Raw genomic sequence first — 16,708 nt, forward strand, 5'->3', positions numbered from 1 at the left:
TTTCAACATGTCTTTCTGTGATGCCTGATCTGAGCAGTTAACTGCTGCTAGCTCAAGCGATTAGCCAACAGGCAGCAATCAGACCTGCATTTATTTGTCAAAATGTGTGGCTGTACTCTGAGTTTGATTGTGATTTGGCTTTAAGTATACGTTTTATGGCAAATGTACAACGTGTTTGATTACTTGGAGCTCTGTTACATGGAGGCCATCCACTATATCGTTACTAAACATGTTAGTCTGATTTATACAGCTGAGGAGATCGTCCTAATACCATGATACCACCCAAGCCTGTTCTCAAGTTTCGGGTTCCCACGGTCATGGAATACCTGGAAAACTCATGGAATTTCACAATTTCCAGGCCTGGAAAGTTATGGAATTAATAAAAATCATTGAAAGTTTTGGAAAAGTCACGGCATTTTCTTGTGTGTAATTAAGTTGTTGCAGTAATCTTCAGTGCATTACCTTCCAGATAATATAACATACTAGCAAGTATTTTCTGTAGTTGCCAATGTAACATAGCTCTAATATTCCTCTATGTGTGACATTTGTTTACCATCAAGTATGTTTCTTCATTTTCTCCCCACTAGCTAAATTATGTTTGCATAGAGTTTGAATCTGATCTGTGTGGAAAAACACCTGGCAAGTGGGGCAAGAAAAAAAAATCAAAGGTCTTTGAAAGGTCAAATTTTGTCCATGAAAATGTGTGGGAATCCTGGTTTAATGTTCATCTAAAGCACATAGGAGGTTGAATATTGTTAAAGAACAGCTTACTGTTTTCTTTCACGCCCTCCCTCTTAACCCTCAGGTTCGACTCCTGATAACTGAGAGGTTAGACGAAAACTCCAGCTCCAGCTGAAGGTGGGAACTCAGCTAACATGAAGTGACATTGATGCCATTTGAAAATTTTCATAACATGCATGTTAAGTTAAGAATTTATAGCAATTTGACCTGTGGACATTCAATGCATGCACATTTTTATATAGCTACATGACACATATACTTTGCTTCACACATTGCTTTTCATCTGTTTTATGTTGAATCTCTTCTGTGTGATATACAACTCTACACTGACAATGTCTTTAACTTGCCAGCTGGAATGCAGAGTGTCAAGAGACTGTGGGGTCTAGCACAAGCATCCCGGCTGCAGAGATCTGTATGTCAACTGCAACACAAAAAGGTATTGTCCAATTTTCAGTTCACAGATTAAACATTTAGCAGATGTCCTTATCGGGAATTATAGGTAGAGTATTTTTGGGTGACATGCAGGAGACAAACTTTGGTTGGTGTAAGAAGACAGGGTTGGGTGCAGGTATTTCAAGTACTTAATACAAAACAGTGGACACTCCACCAGTCATGACCAGTTTATGATATCATGGTAATGTCATCAGGGTTATCTTAGATTTGGCTTTACATTTAAAATTTTTAGCAAAATATCTTTGTTGCAAACTTTGTGGATAGTGATGTTAGACTCATGAACGAGTCATTCTTTTTGAACAACTCTTGAAGAGGAACGAGTAAACTCAAATCACAAATGGTAGTAAATCCAAAGTCCTGCTTCTGTACAGTGCATGTGCCGTTGTGCATAACAGTCAGGTTAGCTCTTGTTTCTGTGACTTTCAAAGGACCAGAAAATAGCTGTGTGCCAACGAACCCCGATCTCCCTTATTAACAATCAATTGAAACCTTTGGGCCCCTGAGGGTCTGGGGGCCCAGGGCAGTTTCAGACACCATATACTTCACTTTTGCCCTCCTCCTGTCTGACTTGAAACACGGTTCAGAGGAGAACAGAGAAGAGTAGAGACCATGAGAACAAATAACTTAATTTCTTTCAAACGATGAGATCTTCTATACCTAAACAGAAGTCTGTCCTCATCACACACAATCAAACCAGGGGCACTAATTTCTTTACATCACCCTGGAAGGAGAACGTCAAGGTTAACTGTCTGCCACCCTGATGTGGAAAGAGCATGACGTGGTGGGTGTGGTGGCTGACAGCGAGTGTTTAAGTTGTCCTTTTAACTTTTGTCTTGTCCTTCCAGGTAATGGAGGACAACAAGCCATGGGCTCTGATCACAGAGGTGGGAGAAGAAGGTTACCTTAAAGAGTTCGTTAACATAATAAAACAGCACTTTCAAATCATCTACCTCGAAGACTTCCTTCAAAACCCTCAGCTGCACGGCCCTAAAATCCAGGCCATGCTTGTGTGGGCTCTCTCCCCTATAGTACAGCCACAGCTGCTCAGTTTGCTCCCCTCGCTAAAGGTGGTCGCCAACGGAGGAGTGGGCATCGACCACTTGGATGTGCCGTACATCAGCAGTCTGGGAGTGAAGGTGACCAACACGCCTGGTGTGGTGAGCGATGCCACTGCAGATATGGCGATGGGTCTGCTTCTGGCATCGGCACGCAAGATTGTTGAAGGTGAGTCAAGACCATAATCATGAATTCTTATATGCCACCATGTTTCCAAAACTCCCGAGGTCGAAAGTTAACTGAATCCTTTCAATGACAAAACCAAGACTTACAGCTTCCACTTGGATTTGAAAGCAAGTCTGACAAAAATGAAAACATAATGTGCTCATAAATTCTTTGTTGCTGAAGGCAAAACAAGAGGCAGTATAAAAAATTGAAGATAAAGATAAATAAATCTTTAGCTTTTCTGAGGGGATGTTTGTTTTTCTGTAGGTCACCAAATAGCTGTTGCCCCCAACAGCACCCACATGACACAAAGGCTGATGGGAGAGGAAGTCACCGGGTCGACGATGGGGATTATTGGAATGGGACATATTGGCTGCAAAATTGCTAAAAGAGGCAAAGGATTTGACATGAAGATCCTGTATCACAACAGGAACAGGAGGTAAAGGTGTGATAGGTAATTTGGTTAATTTAGAAAAATTGTGGCAAGTTCAGTCTCAGTTTCAAGTCTACTTTTTAAGGAGTCAGGATTTTATTTCAAGACCAGTCAAGACCGAAACTGCGGGGATATCACTAAATTACATGTGCAAAAAAAGAGTGTTGAATAAAGATGGTTAAGATGATTTGTCATAACCTGGCTCTTGGGCCATGACAAATATGAAATGAAGGATTAAGCAAAGCATTTTACAAAATAGACCCCTCCCCCACTGCCAGTAGACCAGAGCTGTGTACATGGCTCTGCAGTAGACCTTGCCTTTTTGTGTGTGTATCTTGGTCTTGTCTCGGTCTTGACACACTAGTCATGACTTGGTCTCGGTTCAGGTGGTCTTGACCATAACACTGCAAATTTATAGCAAATCTTGAAACAACTGGTTGTACAGCCAAAACATAAAAGAAGGGGAAAAAAAGATTTTGGAAATCCTATAATGGACCAAAAATATTTGCCAACTTGTGTACTCACTACTATAACCAGATATTTCAGAGCAATGAATCACGAGAGAGTGTTAATGGTGAGCTTCATGTTTTCTCTCTGCTGTCCAGGAGCGTTGAAGATGAGCAGGCGGTGGGTGCCAGTTACTGTGAGAACATGGACGACCTGCTGAAAGAGTCGGACTTTGTCGTTCTGGTTGTCAACCTCACCCCTGAAACCACAGGACTGATTAGCCACAGAGAGCTGGCCCTCATGAAACCCACAGCAACATTGGTCAACATCAGCAGAGGTGAGGTTAATGTGTCTCCTTGTCTTTACTAATCTTGGTTAAAGAATTATTAAGGTTTCTGTGAGGTCATAATGAAACACTGATGTCTAATGTTTTACCTTTCATGCCTCAGGTCTGGTTGTGGACCAGGATGCTTTAGTCAAAGCTCTGCAGTCGGGAACAATCCATGCGGCGGCATTAGACGTGACTTACCCTGAACCTTTACCGAGGTCTCACTACACTCTTAAACCACAATCACAACTTATTAAACTGTACCTTTAGCAGCAGAGCTGAGTATGTGGGTTGTGCCCATGAAAAATTTGCCAAGTCTTCTCTGCCAACGCCAAACAGCTTTTTCTTTTTGCTGTTGACTCTTGTTTGGTGTTGTTTGGTGGATTGGATGATTGAAATCTGAAGAAACAAGACATATTGGCAATTTAACAATTTACTAATTTAACGAACAGGAGCCTCAGTAGCGTGTGGAAGAACCATACACAGCCACAACAGCCTGGCACCTCCTCTTCATGCTGGTCACCAGCCTGGTCACACAATGCTGTGGGATGGCATCCCATTCTTCAACCAGCATTTGTTACAAGTCAGCAAACATGGTTGTGTTGGTCACTCTGGCACGAACAACACACCCAAGCTGATCCCACAAGTGTTCAGTGGGGTTGAGGTCAGGACTGCTGGCCATTCCATCCTCTCCACTCCCAAATTCTGGATGTAGTCTCTGATAAACCCCGCTCTGTGGGGGCGAGCGTTGTCATCTTGGAGAATAGAGTTCGGTCCCAGGCTGTGGAGATATGGGATTGCCACTGGTTGCAGAATTTCATCTCGATATCTCTCTGCATTGAAATTGCCTCCAATGATGACAAGCCTTGTTTTTCCAGTGAGGGAGATGCCACCCCACACCATCACACTGCCTCCACCAAAAGATGTTACTCTGTCGGTGCAGCAATCAGCAAAGCATTGTGCGAGTCTTCTCCACACTTTGACCCTACAATCCAGCTGCTGTATGCAGAATCTGGACTCATCGCTGAACATAACTTTCCTCCACATGTTCAGGTTCCATGTATGTGTTGCCAACACCAGCGCAAACAGGTCTGACGGTGAAGGGCAGTCATGGCAGGCCTCCAGGCAGCCATATGAGCCTGGAGATTGGCTGCGTGCAGTCTGTTCTGGATTGTCTGGGCAGAGAGCCATCGGCCATATTGTCCCGATAACCATGACTGCAAATCTGCAGAAGACTGCCTACTGTTCCTAAGTGCTGACAGGATGAGGAAATGGTCTTCTTGGGATGCCGTCTTCTTGGGACGCCCACCTCGCGGCCTGTCTCTGACATCCCCCGTTATATAGAACTTGGCCTTCAGTTTGCAGATGGTACTAGTGCTCACTCCAAATAATGCTGCAACTTGGTTTTGCGGAATACCAGCTTGAAGTTGCCCTATTGCACAGGCCCTATCCAGATCAGTCAAACGTGAATGCTGATTCTTGGAGCAGACACCAACTGACCACTGTAGCAGGGCCCATTCTCAGCACCTGGGGGTACCAGAAGCTCAAAACAAGAGTCAGTAGCAACAGCAAAAAAAAGCTGTTTGGCATTGGTAGAGAAGATTTGGCAAATTTTTCATGGGTGCAACCCACATAAGCAGCTCTGCTGCTCATCCCACAAATACTTGTTCCTTACAAATGTGGCACCATTTAAAAAGGGAAATAAACAGTCTTTCCAATGGTATAAGATTTATTGCCAAGAAGCATTGTTACAACAAAGAACTAACGTACCAAACACAAATTTCCTTACTTTTTGTGCTTAGTTTAGATTCATAAATAGCACTACAGGTAAGAGGTAAAATGTGTATTTCTAATTTTGTGGTGAACTGTCCCTTTAATATATTAATATAGCTAAGAAAGATGAGATGAAATTGTTTTCCTTTTAGGATCAAGGCTGTTTTTTGTATTTCAACTACAAATATTATGATGTTGACTTTTCTTTAGGCTGCACTTGGCAGTATGTTTTATCGATCAAATGGGTTTGTGTGATGTGAAAGACGTCACTTGTAGTTCTAACTGAACCAAGAATTATGACTCTGCATCTCTGCTGCACTTTTTAGCATATTTTAACTCCTTGTTTTGGTTTGCTGACCCGTATCTTTGCTCTCATCAACCATGTTTCCAGCTTTAGCTGACAGCGAGGTAACAATAGTGAAAGGAAGCAGAATTGAACATTCATCAACACTCAACCAACTCCTTGCTGGCTCCTAACATCTCCTCTTCTTCATCTTGTGCAGGGATCATCCTCTCCTTGGCCTTCCTAATGTGGTGATCACACCCCACTTGGGCACCAACACTTACACTACAACAACAAAGATGGTGCAGAGGATGGTAGAAAACGCTGTGGCTGCAGTGAACGGCCAGTCTGTTCCCAATGAAGTCAAACCAAAATGACTTCACTGATGGTACTTCATCTGTCTGCAGTTAGGAGTGTTTTCCTACTCTAAGATGAAGTACATACAGTGGTGGAAAAAAGTTTTCGGACACCCCATGCATTTGTGAAATATTGCATTAAGAATCACTCTTAGGTCTTCAAGTGCAATTTCTTTTAGTACAGTCACAGCCAAAATACTAAATAAATCCTAAAAAAGCCATTAAAAACTTAAAATTGATTGGTTCCATAAAAATACATAAGAAATTTTGAGTATTGGGTCATTTTGGTACCAGTGATGAAGGTCGTTCTTTTTATTAAAAGACACAATTTTTGTTGCCAAGCTTCGTGTCTACATAAAGCCAGCACATTTGAAAGTTCTTCAGACACAAAAATGGCTAAAACAAGGAACCTAACGTAGGAAACACGCCTGAAGATAAAGATTCTCAGCCAGGAAGGGTACAGCTGCCGCCAGATAGCCAGGAAGTGCAGATGCAGTCCTTCAGCAGTTGGATACACTCTGCAGAAATACAGACGAACCAACAGCTTGGAAGACAAACCAAGATCTGGGTGTCCAAGGGTTTCTTCAGCAAGAAATGACCGCATCCTGATCCGCATGCGCAGGCAAAACCGCCGAATGACATCACAGGAGCTTCAGCAGCAGTGGTCAAACCAAACTGGTGTCCAGTGTTCCTCCCGCACTGTACGTGGCCGACTTTTAGATCATGGCTTAAGGTCCTACAAGGCTATCAAGAAGCCCCTGATCAATGAGAGACAGAGGTTAGCCCGGCGTCGTTGGGCCCAGGCACACAAGAACTGGACAGCCAGGAATTGGAAGAAGATTTTGTGGTCAGATGAGTCCAGTTTCCAGCTTTATCTTCCTCCTACTAATGTGAGGGTACGCAGAAGGCCAGGTGAAGCATTATCTCCAGCATGTACAGTACCTACTGTCAAGCATGGTGGAGGCAGTATCATGGTTTGGGGATGCATGAGTGCTGCTGGTGTTGGTCATCTCACTGTCTGTGATGGCACATTGAACTCTACCAAGTATTGTAGCATTCTCGAAACCTACATTCTCCCTTCTGCGCGTGCACTGTTCCGTCAAGGTAAAAACTGGATGTTTCAACAAGATAATGCCCCTTGCCACACATCCAAGGCCAGTAGAGCTTGGCTGCAGGAGCACAGTATCCAGGTCTTTGAGTGGCCAGCTCAATCCCCGGACATGAGCCCCATTGAAAATCTGTGGTGGATTATCAAAAAGTCTGTTTCAAAGCATAAACCAAAGAATTTAGAAGAATTAAAAATAATTAATTCAAGAAGAATGGGACAAGATTACCCCTCAACAGTGTGAAAGGCTCGTGGGGAACATGCCAGCCAGGATTAGAGCTCTACTACATGCCAATGGCAGGACTACTAAATATTAATTTGATGATGTGATGGTTTATTTATTTTTTGTTCAGTTTTGAACACATTCTCTGTTATTTGTTGACTTTGATACCGACAATGTTGAGAACTGACATATTGAAACTGTCAAGAATTTAGTTTTGTTAGTTTTTCTTGTAAACAATAAACAAAAAAATATAATTTGTATTTGTTTGTATCTGTCTAATGCAGCCACACCTTTTGAAACACAAAAAAGATTTTTCCACAAATATTTCATGATAATATTTGAGATTGTGTAAAATTTTAAGGGTGTCCGAAAACTTTTTTCCACCACTGTAAAATTAACCTGTTAGGCTGTTTGATAAACATGATAATTATTGTTACATCAGGATAACTAATGCACCAAATGCATTTCATTGTGCAACTCTGTCTTGTAGAATGAGTGCTGAGTTTGTAAATAAATTTTCACTTTTACACTTCTACTCTGATTCCTTCAATTATTTGATTGTTGTGTTTTTGTCCGTCTTCAAAAGGGGACATAACATACAGCATAAAGTGTTCAACTCCAGTGTTAGGAATTACAATAGACCTGTGAAAGCCTTACTAATCTCTCTGTGATCAGTGGTTAAAGAGGACATTCTGTATTCAACGGTCAGTCCTGGGTTTAGACAGCTTTGCATCAAAGGAAAACAAATGTACCAACACAGTTACTAGAAACTTTATATTAAAGCCACGTTTCCCCAACCCAGTAGGAGGAAATTATATTGTCAAGCAATTTGATGTCGAAGATGTTCAGAAAATAAGGAAAGAATATATTTCTTTTCAAACAAAAAAGGCAACAAGAATAAAAAGGAGAAACAATCAGGTAAACAAAAAAAGAAGCATAAGAGAGCAAGGCAAGATACTTTATAAGAGCAAGGACCAAGATACAGTACTATTTAATTTGTCCATATATTTTAGCAACTTAAAGAAGTTGGCAAAGTTATTTATAAACACAGTGAAAGAGGGAGTACCTCCTTTCCACTTACAAGCATGATTGTGGTATTTACTCCAAATAACGACAAGACCAGGGGCGTAAATATAGACAGTGCAGGCAGTGCAACTGCACAGGGGCCCCTGGGATGGAGGGGTCCCTAGAGAGAGTGGGCCCTTTCAAGTGAGTCAGATTGCGACCTTTGAAATATACCTGTGTTCAAAGATAAATGATAAAAGAAAGAATATTACTAATAAAAAAAATGGGAAAATGGGACTATTTTTAAATAGTATCTATCTAAAACAAAAGTTTATGCTTTTTTCCATATAAGCTCAAAAATCTATACATCTACCATAAAAACTTCAATTAAATGATTAATTACTGACTCATTTTGATATTTTTTGTCAGATATGCATTGATAATTGCTGGGTAATATGTATGTTGATGTCCAATATCAAGTCTCTATTTGTGTTAGGACAACAAATGCATGATAGTGTGCACTTGGGGCCCGTCAAAATGCCCTTACATCACTGAACAGTATTAACGGTGTCTGAAATGTTTGCATCCAGGTTGTCCATAAAATAAATAAATAAATCAGTGTAACTAAATGGAGGTATATCACCCATTAACAGCCAGTTATGAATATCAAGCAAAAAAATTGTATATATAGACATTTAAATAATAGCCTACAGAAATAGATCTTTCCCACCAATAAAGAGAATTTCTAGGTTGCAGATCTTTACTACGCAAGAAATCTTTGCGGAAATGAGATTTGACCGTCAATATGCCTGATTAAAATACAAAATCCTAAAATATTATTTCAAACGTACGTCCTACAGGATAGAAATAGGCCGATATAGACAGATATTGACAGATGGTACAGATATTTACTAAATAATTCCCCGAACTAAACCTTCACAGATACATTTCATTCAGGCGGTTTACAGGACGTACTAAAGCCGCTCAATCATCAACAATCGACGTGACGTCAGAGCCCAGAAGGTCCCCAGCAGCAGGCATGAAAACAGAAGCGAAAGCTGCCGGGAGAATATAAATTTAGATAATACATTTAACTTAAATCTCTTCCTCTTAATATTTTAAGCTCCGTGTGTCTGCTTGCTAAACGGCGCCATGTTTATCTCTTCACAAACCTCACCGCCCTGCTTCAAAGATTTCACCCTCGTCATGGTGAGTGACACATCTGGAGGTTTTTGCCTCCACCTGCACAGAGACAAAAATACACGTGTTAATGTTGTAATTACCAACGAGTCGGTGCTTCAGCCTTTCAGTTTCGTTCTTTACTCAAGTGTTTTATCAATACCAGCCAAGTTGTAACCAGTTCAGATATATGACTGAGAATCACAGATTAGCAGCGGTACAGGAAGTGTCCAGACACCTCTTTCAAAGTAAAAGCACCAGTACCGCACTGTTATGTTACAAATAAAAATCCTGCACACTGGAAAATGATTTATAAACATAATTGCAGCCCTTACAATGTCCCACTGTGGAATAAGAGAGCAATATTGAGTAAGTAAAAAGTCAGCAGGGGTTGTAGCCGATTCTGTGGTCTGTCCAGGGACTATGGTCTCTGGCACAGACCAGTGGTCACCACCACTAGGGGCGCTAGAGACACTGGTCGCGACCAGCTCATCAGTGGTCAGGACCAGCTGGTCTCTGGCACGGACCAGTGGTCCCTACTACTAGGGGCGCTAAAGTTACTGGTCCTGACCAGCTGCACTGTGGTCCCTGTGGTCTGTGAAGTGCCTTTAGTCTTTTCTCCCCTTTCCAGTCGTTTAGGCAGCACTGTTAGCTGGATAAATGTCAAAGATCATAATATTTTGTCTATAAAATACACTTTATCAGAATTATTATGATTAATATTGTTATTATTATTGATTGTGAAGATCCCTGTGGTCAGGACCAGCTGGTCTCTGGCACGGACCAGTGGTCCCTACCACTAGGGGCGCTAAAGTTACTGGTTCTGACCAGCTGCACTGTGATCTGTTCTGTTGTTTGGACCAGTTGAGTGATCTGTGGAGTGTTTGTTTGTTTGTATTTATTTTAATACAACTTTTCCCTTTTCTCACTGTGTTAGCAGAATAGCCTAAATGTGAGAAGCCATAATCGTTAGTCTATCCAATGTTATTGATCACTATTATTAGAAATCATAATAACAATGATTAAAATAATATTATTAGTCGTTGTTGTATGAGTAATACTATCGATTATGCAGGTCCGTGTCTTCCATCATCAGTCGACCAGGACTACTTAGCCTAACTCCTTTTTGAAGTTTTCAATTAGTTTTTTGATCATGCCATGGCTGCATGACCACTGCCTTTAAACCAATGAAATTAAGGAAACGGTTGGTGATTCAGTTCCTGGCCAATCAGGAGCAATTTCCAATTTTGATGACAGGTGTGAATATGGTCTATATTCACTTGGATTCCTTGGATTCCCAGGCCCATTCCAGCAATCTGTGTAAGTAATCTTTGACTGTTATTATGTTTTCATTGTTATTCATGGAGATATGCTTACATAATCGGAATCTTTTTAGATCTGAGCCATCTTGTGTGTCTTTGATTATAGCCTAACTGAAATCTCATTGAATATAAGCCCCAAATCTATAAAAACAACAACAACAACAACAATAATAATAATAATAATAAGAAGAAGAAGAACAAGAAGAAAAAGAAGAATGAATAGCTTATAAAGCCACCAGAGGACCAATTAGCCAGTTAGAAAATAGCAGAAAAGAGAGAGAGAGAGAATATTGGTTTCTTTAAAGCACTAACGCTGTCATTGGATTACAGCCTCCTCAAAAACATTGATTTTGTCATTGATGTCATGGTGCCAGAGGTAAGTTCCAATTTTAGTTGAACAAAGACATAAAGGTATCCATTACTGTAACAGTTCTACCATTCTAACAGAATTGAGCTTGAGCTTACTGTTACTTTATCACCCATAAATATAATTACATCTGTTAATTTAACATTAATAAAGCTGTTAATGTGTCCTCTTCCTTGTGTTTTTTTTCCCCCTGTGTTGTCCTGAACTAAAATGTTTTCTTTTATGCAGACCACAATTGACATCCTGGTGAGACTAGAAGGTTTTTCAAGATTTTATGCCGAGAAAATCCTCGGAACGATCATCGAGTGATCAGGTGCTGGATCAATCAAGATTCGACTGTTACTTTTGTTACTGTATGTGGGCTACTTGTGTTGAATTTTTAATTAAACTTTTACATTTTTGTATTTCCATTTGATGTTCCTTTGTGTGATGACCCCTGCTGTTGAGGCAGCAGCCTCCTGATGTGACTTGGGTTTGTGGGAGGAGTTTTGGTGTATCAGGGGCACCTGGGCCCAGTGTCCTGAGATTATAAAACCCATGATTCATTCATTGTCTCTCTCTCTTCTCCAGCAGACGTCCCATGGGGTGATGTGGCAGCTGCAGTTTAGTTCCTTATGCTCAGTTCATGCATTCATACAACATACATTACATCTTACACACATGCACATCGTACACTACTGATAGTACTGATGTTCACATCCCATTTATTCATTATTTTCCTTGTTTCACATTTTGTTCCTTTTGTTAATAAATCTACTTTGTTACACCTCCTTAATTCAGTGTGTCTCCCATCCTGTCATGGCCCAAAGAGCCAGGTTGTGACACTTTGTCACTCAACTCTACATTTTTTTCCTCCACTACATTTATTTGACATTAGTTTCTAGATCAAGATTTGATACAAAGGGTAATGTCACAAACTTTTAAAATGCAACACATTGGTAAAGTTTAAACCAGTCAGGAAGATACAGACCTGCATAATCGAGAGTATTACTCATACAACTATGACTAATAATTTAATCATTCTTATTATGACCTCTATTAATAGTGATAACATTAGATAGACAAATGATTATGGCTTCTCACATTTAGGCTATTCTGCTAACACAGTAAGAAAAGGGAAAATTTGTATTAAAAACAAACACTCCACAGATCACTCAACTGGTCCAAACAACAGAACAGATCACAGAGCAGCTGGTCAGGACCAGTAACTTTAGCGCCCCTAGTGGTAGGGACCACTGGTCCGTGCCAGAGACCAGCTGGTCCTGACCACAGGGATCTTTATAATCAATAATAATAACAATATTAATCATAATAATTCTGATCAAGTTTATTTTATAGACAAAATATTATGATCTTTGACATTTATCCAGCTAACAGTGCTGCCAAAATGACTTGAAAAGGGAGAAAAGACTAAAGTCACTTCACAGACCACAGGGACCACAGTGCAGCTGGTCAGGACCAGTAACTTTAGCGCCCCTAGTAGTAGGGACCACTGGTCCGTGCCAGAGACCAGCTGGTCCTGACCACTGATGAGCTGGTCGCGACCAGTGTCTCTAGCGCCCCTAGTGGTGGTGACCACTGGTCCGTGCCAGAGACCATGGTCCCTGGACAGACCACGGAATCGGCTACAACCCCCTCTCTAAAAAGTAGACTGGATGGAGAGACAAGTAGCAGTCATTTGATGAATGTGAATGGGAACACACTTGACTTTTATCAGAAAGTAAAACCTCAAAGTATTTCTTTTTATTTTGTCTTTAATTTTTGTTTTTAATTCGGTTTAGTTTCCGGAGTGGGTTTGCTTGTTTCAGTGTAGTGTTCATTGTTAAAAATATTAGTTGTAGTATTTTTTTTGTAGTTTTTTTTTAAAAAGATAATAATATGGCACAGGGGCAAGATTTAAGAAGCTCAAAATAGGCATTAAAATACAAATACCGCGCTTTGTGATGGCTAATAATACACAGCTATGTAGACATCCCAGTGTTAATACACCAGTTCCCTTTTCATGCCTCTTGAGTTGACAAATTTGACCAGCCATTTCCTGCATAGTTTCATTTTAGTTCAGTTAGTTTTCTTTTTTTCCCCTAAAGTCTAGTTTATATCTTTATTTCATTTTCACAATTTCTTTTATTTTTTTAGTTTAGTTTTAGCTAACCTTTTTACAGTGGTACATATAAAAAAATCTATCTATAATATTTTTTCTGTTCTACATTTGTGTTTCTTGTCTATGCACCAGTACACCAAGGCAAATTCCTTGTAAGTGAAAACCTACTTGGCATTAAACCGTATTCTGATTTATTGTTGTTTATTCTCCCCCCAGCCAGCAGTGGCTGTTGGTAATGTGGGCCAGCTTGCTGTGGATCTCATGGTGTCCACTCTCAACATGAGCAGAGTGGGCTACATACACACAGACTGTCTCATCCCCATGACTGGAAACAACCCGTACGCCACCTGCAAAGAAGACGCTGAGGAGCTGCACACCTCTGCAGAAGGTACCATCTGAGTGAATGTGCACATTTCTCTTGTGAAGTATGTTATTTATTAGACTAGCATATTAATCTATCAACTTTTCCTTATCAACAGTTTACACAGCAGCAGAACTGAAGGTGGCAGTTCTTCAGATCAGGGCACCAATTATTCAGGTAAAATCACAGTCTACTGGTTAGCATTAAATCTTAATTTATTTATGACCATAAGAACAGGGTTTTTTAAGCCTACCTTCTATTTTTTTGTCAGCTGTTTCCATGGACCTACAATGGAAGTGGCTTTATTGTATTTGTAGCTCTAACCTTTGTTTTAATTGCAGAATAAATCAAAAAGGTTCCGTCAGCTGCTCGTATCTTGGATCAAAGCCAGCGGGTTCTCCAGGACAGTCGTTCTGTCCAGCAGCCACGCCTACCAGAGGGATGACCAACAGCTGCAAGGGTAATTAACCTGTGCTTCCAGTTATCGCTGCATTTCTTTTCCTCTACATCTTTACTGACAAATATATGTCCATGTCAGCACTCCTCTGAGGTACCTGCTCACTCCGTCTCTGCTGAAGGTGAGTGCGGAGGCATTGAAGGAGCTCGGCTGGAGGGAGATGGAGCGTGTGTCGGCCTTCCCAGGAATAACAGACGCCAACACAGAGCCTCGCCTCTACATACCTGGAGGAGGCATAACCAAAGGACTCTACACAGACAGGTACAGAGAGAGAGAGAGAGAGAGAGAGAGAGAGCCACAGCAACCTGTCGGCAACTTTACACAGACCTCAAATCATCAATCAATGAATCACTTTCATAAGTTTAAGAAGTAAAAAGTTGTAGCTGTCCTCTGTCTTACAAGACATGAGTCATTGTTCCATATAATTTACAAATTACAGCAACAGACTGCATGATGAGCTGGTTATGTCGCATTCTGATGTAATTTACTCATTAAATGCAGTCATAATTGTGCACCAGCTGTGTGTGTGTGTGTGTGTGTGTGTCTAACAAGAAGCATGTGATGTGTAGCCATGTGATGACTGGAACCATGACTATGAAAAAGTTTGTTCTTTGGTGAATACATTGCTCTTTTGTACAATTCTAACAAACTGCACTGAAAAACTAACGTGCTGAATCCATAGAGAGAACGCTTCTCAAGCATCACACTCATTCACTCACTTATGCTGTGCTACTGAAGAATTGTGCGTGTCTACTACTAGATGTTTACTGAAAGGAATACTCAATCCACAAAATGACCACTTGTATATCAGTTACTCACCTTGTGTTACCATGGATTCGTATAGAAAATGTTGTTCGTCACACATGCCTCCACAGTGAGCGGAGAATCCAAAAATGGCAAACATCCGTCATGTTTAACGGCAGCAAAACTATATCAAAACATCTGTATACAAACTCTCGTTCAACGAGTGGAGTCTCATTTATCCAGCTGTATGCCCAGTACTTCCCACATATGCATTTAAGATTTAAAACACACTGGTATAAAAAGTCCCGGGCAAGGCTAAGTAGTGTGCCTGGGCATACGCATGCATGATTCTGCTCAAGCTGCGCTCATACCCACGTGTGTGCTCAGGCATCCTCATGGTACGCTACTCATTGGCAGGCGTGTTTTGTATCGTAAAGTTAGGATTCCTTCAGTTTTCAATGCTCAGGATGATTTTAGTGGGAGCTGAATTATCCGCAGAGGCCTCCTCCTCTCTGAAACAAACACACCAGGTGATTAAAGACAGTAAAAACACTGAATAAAGCAGTTGCAGTTGCAAAAACCAGTGTCTTTCTGAAGCTCTTTGGTTTGTCGCAGAGGGGCTGATTACTCTGGTGGCCAATGAGAAAACATGAATTGCCCAATCTAGAGCCAGTGTTTGGTTTGTCCGTCCTGGGCTACTGTAAAAACATGGTGAAACATGGTAATCATCGTAGACAAGGACCCGCTCCCTATTCAGATATAAGCGGCTCATTCTAAGGCGACAAAAACTAAAGAAAACATACTTGCATTATATCTATTTCTACCAATGGGTGCCCCTAAATTCTACACACAGAACCTTTGAATGTAACAGCTGTTTTTTATACATCTGACCGTGAGTGCTGGATGTGTGTTCAGTTGTGCAGAGGATCTCCCGCTGGCTGTGCTGCTGCTCTTCTGTTCGGAAGGCGACAACATCCCAGACGCCTTCACGCTTGTCAACCACCTCAACGACTGGCTTCATCTGCTGGACAATCCTGTAAGTCACAGAGCCACTAATACTTTACTGTGCTGTAGGAAATAAACTTGAAACATGCTCATCAGTCATGGTATGACAGCATGCTTAGTTTGGTCCAGTATAAATCACTGTGCACTGCAATGTGTGGCTTGAGACTGTAACTTTCTAATTATGGTTTTGTCTCATTCACATTTCAGAGCCAAACGCCCAACAAATGGAAGATCCCAACGTCCTGGAGTCTTCTTTTTGGCAGTGGCATCCCTCCAGCTCTGTTCTGATACACACGAATTTAGTTTGTGCTTTTTTTTTAACAGATAATTAGCTTCTGGAAAATACACCTAAGACTTATAAATGTATTATACTGAGTTTATCTGGTCTGAACCTAAAACTTGGTTGTAAACTGACCCCACAAGAACCTCTCCTTTATTTTGATAATAATCTTTAGATATACAATCATTACATCATGTACAGGAAATGACCCAAACGTGCACTTTTGGATTATTATTTCCTTGTAATTGAATGTTTTTTTTTCCTAATAAAAATATTATAACAAGAATCCAGTGTAAATTTATCCAAACCGATAAAGACAGTTGATAGTGTTACTCTTAATGGACCCTGCCCCCGCCTGCCTGACTGAAACTGGTTGGCCAGGTGCCACACTGTATTCCTGGCAGTCCCGCCCCCCTGTAATTTGATTCCTGTTTTACAAACACGTTACAACAACTTACGTAGTGCTAATAAGACAGCGCTCTGATTCACACTGTGACCATGAACTGTTGGTTTGCCAAGTTTGT

At 40.9% G+C, this 16,708-nt stretch overlaps 2 protein-coding genes across 3 annotated transcripts; both read left to right on the top strand.

The window, feature by feature from the left end:
• The first annotated feature begins 794 nt into the window (after window positions 1-794).
• Window positions 795-7,898, top strand: LOC125904807 (probable 2-ketogluconate reductase). 2 transcript variants are annotated; one of them, XM_049602448.1, is made up of 8 exons: window positions 795-858; window positions 1,092-1,177; window positions 2,040-2,078; window positions 2,224-2,418; window positions 2,683-2,854; window positions 3,454-3,632; window positions 3,745-3,841; window positions 5,900-7,898. In XM_049602448.1, exons 2-8 carry the CDS (start codon window positions 1,156-1,158, stop codon window positions 6,054-6,056), a joined length of 861 nt encoding a protein of 286 aa, XP_049458405.1. In that variant the 5' UTR covers window positions 795-858; window positions 1,092-1,155; the 3' UTR covers window positions 6,057-7,898. The 2 variants fall into 2 exon arrangements, with proteins under 2 accessions (XP_049458405.1, XP_049458404.1); XM_049602447.1 differs by having other exon boundaries at window positions 2,040-2,418.
• A 1,462-nt stretch (window positions 7,899-9,360) lies between these two features.
• psmg2 (proteasome (prosome, macropain) assembly chaperone 2) lies at window positions 9,361-16,470 on the top strand. The gene is made up of 7 exons (XM_049603170.1): window positions 9,361-9,577; window positions 13,554-13,725; window positions 13,817-13,875; window positions 14,040-14,158; window positions 14,237-14,416; window positions 15,815-15,935; window positions 16,112-16,470. Exons 1-7 carry the CDS (start codon window positions 9,521-9,523, stop codon window positions 16,190-16,192), a joined length of 789 nt encoding a protein of 262 aa, XP_049459127.1. The 5' UTR covers window positions 9,361-9,520; the 3' UTR covers window positions 16,193-16,470.
• Window positions 16,471-16,708: the final 238 nt, after the last annotated feature.

This window comes from Epinephelus fuscoguttatus, linkage group LG17 (assembly GCF_011397635.1).
Source record: "Epinephelus fuscoguttatus linkage group LG17, E.fuscoguttatus.final_Chr_v1".
Classification (NCBI taxonomy): domain Eukaryota; kingdom Metazoa; phylum Chordata; class Actinopteri; order Perciformes; family Serranidae; genus Epinephelus; species Epinephelus fuscoguttatus.